General features: G+C 54.9%; 1 protein-coding gene across 1 annotated transcript; it reads left to right on the top strand.

The window, feature by feature from the left end:
- Positions 1 to 4769: 4769 nt before the first annotated feature.
- On the top strand, positions 4770 to 6457 carry LOC130488858 (potassium voltage-gated channel subfamily A member 1). Its single transcript, XM_056862528.1, has one exon. It carries the CDS (start codon positions 4963 to 4965, stop codon positions 6445 to 6447), a length of 1485 nt encoding a protein of 494 aa, XP_056718506.1. The 5' UTR covers positions 4770 to 4962; the 3' UTR covers positions 6448 to 6457.
- Positions 6458 to 6782: the final 325 nt, after the last annotated feature.

Below are 6782 nucleotides of genomic sequence, written 5' to 3'. Positions count from 1 at the left end.
GGCCATCTTCTGGGCATGAAGTATGGGGTGGGGTGGGGAGGTGGTTCGGAGTTTCCTGCATTGTGCAGGGGGTTGGACTAGATGACCCTGGTGGTCCCTTCCAACTCTATGATTCTATGGTTCTATGAATCAGACCCTCGGTCCATCAAAATCAATCTTGTCTGCTCAGACTGGCAGCGGCTCTCCAGGCTCTTAGGCTGAGGTCTTTCGCATCACCTATTTGCCTGGTCCCTTTAACTGGAGAATCCGTGGATTGAACCTGGGACCTTCTACATGCCAAGCAGATGCTCTACCACTGAGCCACAGCTCTCCTCTATCAAGTCTATGAGCTCAGTGAGCTAATGACAACATCCCGAAAAGGCAATTTCCCCCAATGTGCTGCTGATGATTAAGTCCGCCCACCCCTCACCCCCAAAACGCACAACTGCACCAAATGCATTGGGATGATTCCCTTGGGGATGGAAGCCGAGTCCATTAGCAAGCATGTGACTACAAACTGAGGGTTGGGGGAGAGGGGTGGTTGTGTATCTGGGGGTGGCAGAGAAGAAGAGTTGGTTTTTATATGCCGACTTTCTTTACCATTTAAGGGAGAATCAAACCGGCTTACAATCCCCTTCCCTTCCCCTCAACAGACACCCTGTGAGGCAGGTGGGGCTGAGAGAGCTGTGACTAGGGTTGCCAGGTCCCTCTTTGCCACCGGTGGGAGGTTTTGGGGGCGGAGCCTGAGGAGGGTGGGGTTTAGGGAGAGGAGGGGCTTCATTGCCACAGAGCCCAATGGCCAAAGCGGCTGTTTTCTCCAGGGCAACTGATCTTCCTCGGCTGGAGATCAGTTGTAATAGCAGGAGATCTCCAGCTAGTACCTGGAGGTTGGCAACCCTAGCTGTGACTAGCCCAAGGTCACCCCGCTGGCTTCATAAGGCTGGCAGCAGGCTTGGGCTGAGGAGCTCCAGCAGCCTGCAGGAGAGCCTGTCCCATCTGGAGCTCTCTGCAGCGCAAGTGGGGGGTGGGGTGGGGAGAGGCAAACCAAGCTGCATCAATTCAGCTGCTCTGCAGGTATATGGGGGGGGGGCTTTCCTGCAGCAGCTCTCTCGCCCGTGCTTAAGGCCCGCCAAGGGAGGGGCTCGAAGGCCGCAGAAGTGGATTCAACACACCCTCCACACACGCCCAACCCCCCCCCCCAAAAAAAATGCTCCAGCAGCATCTTCGGATTCCTGGAGACGCGAATGCTCCACTAACCTACATGTTCCGACGAGCGGCGGCCCCACCGGCTGCCGCGCATCTTTCGGGCCAACCTGCTCGGGTCGGGTGGAGGGACTCTCCTTGGGGGGGTGGGGGTGAAGGGGGGGTGGGGGATGCAGGATCGGGAGAATCATTGGGGGGGAAGGGATAGCTTGACTCGGATGGGCCCAGGAGGCCGAGGAGGATCTCAACCCCCAGCGGGGAAGGCCCCTGAAACCAGGGGCATCCGACGTCCCGGGAAACGCGTGTCGCGGCGCTCGGGGTCCCAAAAGGCGCCGCTCCACCCACCCCCTCTGGCCATTTATGCGCCGGGGTTTTTGCATTGGATTTGCCGCTCTATAGATGCCCAGTTCTGAAAACTTAGCAATAAGCTCCCATGCAGAATTTCGAGCATTCGGAGGGGGGGGAATGTGCATCTAGAGGAACGGCAAATCCAAGGCAAAAACTCCAGTGCTTAAATGGCCTTACACACACACACACACACACACACACACACACACACAATGTGCATCTAGAGGAATGGCAAATCCAAGGCAAAAAACCCCATGCATAAATGGCCTTAAACACACACATAGGTCACACACACACAATATGTGCATCTAGAGGAACGGCAAATCCAAGGCAAAAACTCCAGTGCTTAAATGGCCTTACACACACACACACACACACACACACACACACACACACACAATGTGCATCTAGAGGAATGGCAAATCCAAGGCAAAAAAACCCATGCATAAATGGCCTTAAACACACACATAGGTCACACACACACAATATGTGCATCTAGAGGAATGGCAAATCCAAGGCGAAACCCCCCGTGCCTAAATGGCCTTAAACACACACACACACACACAATATGTGCATCTAGAGGAATGGCAAATTGAAGGCAAAAACCCCCGTGCCTAAATGGCCTTACAGGCACACACACACACACACACACACACACACACACACACACACACACACACACACACACAATATGTGCATCTAGAGGAATGGCAAATCCAAGGCGAAACCTCCCCCCCCGTGCCTAAATGGCCTTAAACACACACACACACAATATGTGCATCTAGAGGAATGGCAAATCCAAGGCAACCCCCCCCCCCCGTGCCTAAATGGCCTTAAACACACACACACACAAGATGTGCATCTAGAGGAATGGCAAATCCAAGGCAAAACTCCCCAAGCATAAATGGCCTTAAACACACACACACACACACACAGTCGCACACACACACAGTATGTGCATCTAGAGGAATGGCAAATCCAAGGCGAAATCCCACGTGCCTAAATGGCCTTAAACACACACACACAATATATGCATCTAGAGGAATGGCAAATCCAAGGCAAAACCCCCCATGCATAAATGGCATTAAACACACACACACACACACACACAATATGTGCATCTATAGGAATGGCAAATCCAAGGCAAAACCCCCCATGCATAAATGGCCTTAAACACACACACACACACACACACACAGTCACACACACACAAGATGTGCATCTAGCGGAATGGCAATTCCAAGGCAAACCCCCCAGTGTTTAAATGGCCTTAAACACACCCCCATCCCCCCGGGACCGGCGACCGCGAAGCAACTTGCCGGGCGGGCGGGCGGGCGGGGGTGCCCCTCTCCCCGTGCCCCGCATCGCCAGGTGAACACCCCCGGGGCGGGGCCGGCCAGCCCGCCCCGCCGCCGCCCGGTCCCGCCGCGCCGCCCGCTCGCCCGCCCGCATTGCGACGGCGGCCAGGGCCCGCGCGGGGCTCCAGCGCGCCGCCCCGACCCGCCGAGACCCCCTTCGCCGCCGCCTTCCCCGCCCGCGGCTGCCCCCAAAGCGCGCCGCCTGGCCGCCCAGCCGGAGGAGGAAGAGGAGGAGGAGGAGGAGGCGATGGCCGGCCGGTCCGCAGCCGCCTCCCGCCGCCCCGCCGGGGGGCTGGCCGGCTGCCGCAGGCCCCTCGCCTGAGCCGGGGCCGGCGGGGGCTCCTGTGCCTCCTCCAAGCGGGGGGTCCTATGAATATTTCAGCAGCTGGCTGGCAGCCTGGCCGAGGCAGAGGAGGAGGAGGAGGAGGAGGAGGAGGAGGCGGACGCGCGGTGCTTTGCCTCCGCCGCTGCTGCTGCTGCTGCGAAGCGCCTTGACGCATTCCGGCCGGGGCTTGGCGCAACACCCGGCCCGCCGCGGCAGGTAAGAGGGGCTGCCCCTTTGGGGGGCGCGGGGGGGGAGTGGGATGGGGGGCTTCCCCCCGGGCGAGGGCGCGCGGCAGGGTCGGGCTGGCCGCTCTCCCAAGGCGCGCTCCCCCCGACCCCCGGCCGCATCCTCCCGACTCAGCCACCAGCCCCCGTGCGGGGTTTGGGGAAGCTGGGTGGGGTGGGGGGGACAGGCAACCCCCCCCCCGGCGAAACCTCCCGGGCGTGTTCGCCGCGTTCTGCCTCCCCGCGAGTCGGGGGCTGGAGGAGAAGCGACCTTCCCCCCCCACTTTTCAACACTTCCAAGGGATTTTCCCTCCCCCCCCCCTTTTTGCAGCTTTTTGGAAACATCGCACCGGCCCCCCTTCTTTTCTCCCCTCGCCTCCCTCCGCGCTTCCCTCCCTCCCGGTTTCGCCGTGCATGAGTCGCGGGCGGCGCATCCCTGGGCGCGCTTCGCTTCTGGGTCTGACCCATAGAAGTCGGTGGGAGGATGGGGGGGGGGCGAAGGTAAAGTTGTCGGTGAGGCCAAGGAAGGCTGTGCTTTCACTAAGCCTTGAGAAAGTTAGGATGAGCGAAGAGATAGGACTTTTTTCCAGGGGGGGGGGACACCGAGACCTCAAAACAGCAGGGTCCGATGTGGGGGGGCTTTGCATACTTTTTTGTTCTTTAAGTGGACTGTTCAGGGGTCAGGTTGCGTTCTGGAAAGAGTCGCATCCTGCATCCGCAGCCCTGGAAGTGCGGGCACAGTTTGGCTGCCTGTGTTAAGAGAGAGGGTTTTTTTATTTTATTTTATTTTATATGAATATACTTCTTGTCCCTTTACAGTATCTACCACTTGCCTTCCCTCCCCGGAAGTGAGCTTTATTCTTTTAAATAAATAACAGAAATTAAAGAGGAGCCTGGGGGCCGGTCCCAAGGAAGTCAGAAGCGACTGGATATTGCTGACTCGGCATTTCGAGCCATTGCGTCCGTCCCAGCTGCCCGCACTTATTTATTTATTTGCTGGGGTGGGGGGGAGGAAAGTGTGTGACTACAACAGCAGAAGCAGCTGATACGCCGTCCCTTGCATCAGCGATGGTTGCATTCTGGAGGAAAGCAGGGGGACTGCATTAAAAAAGACACGGGGAAGGAGCTAAGAAGGATTCCAGCCTCCTAGTTTTGCAAGTGTCCTCGGAGAGCTCAGCCACCCCACTGGGTACTACTGGAGACCTTCTCTTCCTTCTCCCTTCCCTCCCAAATGACTACTGCCCCATACCCCTCCCTTTCTCCAACCTGGACACCTCTCACCCCATTCTCATTCCTCTATCCTTGAGGTCCCCAGCTCCGATCACCCACTTTCCATCCTGCTCTTGAAGCTGTCCGTACCAGGACCCCCTATCTCCTCTGCATGTACTCTGTGGTTCTGTCTCCGGACCCCGTCTCCCTTCCCTCCGAGGTTCTCCATCCTCTCTCCTTTGGTTCTCGGAACTCTTCTCCTTCTGCATTGCATCCCATTTTCTAGTCTGTCTGTCTGCCCCGTCTTTTCGCCGCCATGACTGTGATGGTTGGGGAGAATATGGACGAGACTTCTGCTTTGCCAGGCCACCCGCAGGACAGCTACCGGCCTGGCGCTCACGATGACCATGAATGTTGTGAGAGGGTCGTCATCAACATTGCTGGCCTGAGGTTTGAGACGCAGCTGAAAACTCTCGCCCAGTTCCCCAACACCTTGCTAGGTAACCCCAAGAAACGCATGCGATACTTTGATCCACTGAGGAACGAATACTTTTTCGATCGGAACCGACCCAGCTTCGACGCCATCCTCTATTACTACCAGTCCGGAGGGCGGCTTCGTAGGCCTGTCAACGTGCCCTTGGACATGTTCTCTGAGGAGATCAAGTTCTACGAACTGGGAGAGGAAGCCATGGAGAAGTTCCGGGAAGACGAAGGGTTCATCAAAGAGGAAGAGAGGCCCCTGCCCGAGACGGAATACAAGCGCCAGATATGGCTCCTCTTTGAGTACCCCGAGAGCTCCGGGGCGGCCCGGATCATTGCCATAGTCTCTGTCATGGTGATTTTAATCTCCATAGTCATCTTTTGCCTGGAAACTTTGCCAGCATTGAAAGCCCCTGGCAGGGAATATATCGAACCCTTAAACCGCAGCGACAACTCTACCATGCCACCGAAGTTTAACATCTTCACCGACCCCTTCTTCGTTGTGGAGACCCTGTGCATCATTTGGTTTTCCTTTGAGTTGGTGGTGCGTTTCTTTGCATGCCCCAGCAAAGCCGAGTTCTTCAAAAACATCATGAACTTCATTGACATAGTTGCTATCATCCCTTACTTCATCACTCTGGGCACAGAGATGGCCGAGCAGGAGGGCCCCCAAAAGGGGGAGCAAGCCACCTCTTTGGCTATCCTGAGGGTCATCAGACTGGTAAGAGTCTTTAGAATCTTCAAACTCTCCAGACACTCTAAGGGCCTCCAGATTTTGGGACAGACCCTCAAGGCGAGCATGAGGGAGTTAGGGTTGCTTATCTTTTTCCTCTTCATTGGGGTGATTTTGTTCTCTAGCGCGGTGTATTTTGCCGAAGCGGAAGAACCTGAAACTCATTTCAGCAGCATCCCCGATGCTTTCTGGTGGGCGGTGGTAACCATGACCACTGTGGGATATGGTGACATGTACCCTGTGACAATTGGAGGCAAGATAGTTGGCTCTTTGTGTGCCATCGCTGGTGTGCTGACAATTGCCCTGCCTGTACCTGTCATTGTGTCCAACTTCAACTACTTCTACCACCGAGAAACAGAGGGGGAAGAACAGGCTCAGTTACTTAAAGTTAGCTCTCCTAATTTAGCGTCTGACAGTGACCTGAGTCGCCGTAGCTCCTCCACAATCAGCAAATCTGAGTACATGGAAATTGAAGAGGATATGAATAATAGCATAGACAATTTTAGAGAGGCTAACCTCAGAACTGGAAACTACACCATAGCCAACCAAAACTGTGTTAATAAAAGCAAGCTGCTCACCGATGTTTAAATATATATATATAAATATATATATAGAGAGAGAAAGGAGAAACACAGGCAGCTTGAAGACTCTAAGTGATCTGCGGTCACTCTTTGTAGATGCTTTATGAATAGTCTTTGAATGCTTTACCTCGTAGATGCATTGTTGCATTGTGGATTTTTTGCTCAGCGATTCAAGAAGCTTTCAGGATCCATGAAAAGATATTCATTTTTTTTTGTTTTATTTTAAAAGGGTATTTTCCAACTGGTATAAATGGTTAACTATAAGTCTTTCAGCTAGCCTAGTTATAAATAAGGATTGTATGCTTATAACTCTAGATCCCCCCCATTACTTTCAGTTTATCT

This window comes from Euleptes europaea, chromosome 17 (assembly GCF_029931775.1).
Source record: "Euleptes europaea isolate rEulEur1 chromosome 17, rEulEur1.hap1, whole genome shotgun sequence".
Taxonomy (NCBI): domain Eukaryota; kingdom Metazoa; phylum Chordata; class Lepidosauria; order Squamata; family Sphaerodactylidae; genus Euleptes; species Euleptes europaea.
The sequence above is the reverse complement of the archived record's forward strand: the minus strand, read 5'-3'. Positions and strand labels throughout refer to the sequence as shown.

Excerpts from the sequence above, each read along its gene's own strand:
- LOC130488858 (XM_056862528.1), top strand. The coding sequence starts at position 4,963 with ATGACTGTGATGGTTGGGGAGAATATGGACGAGACTTCTGCTTTGCCA.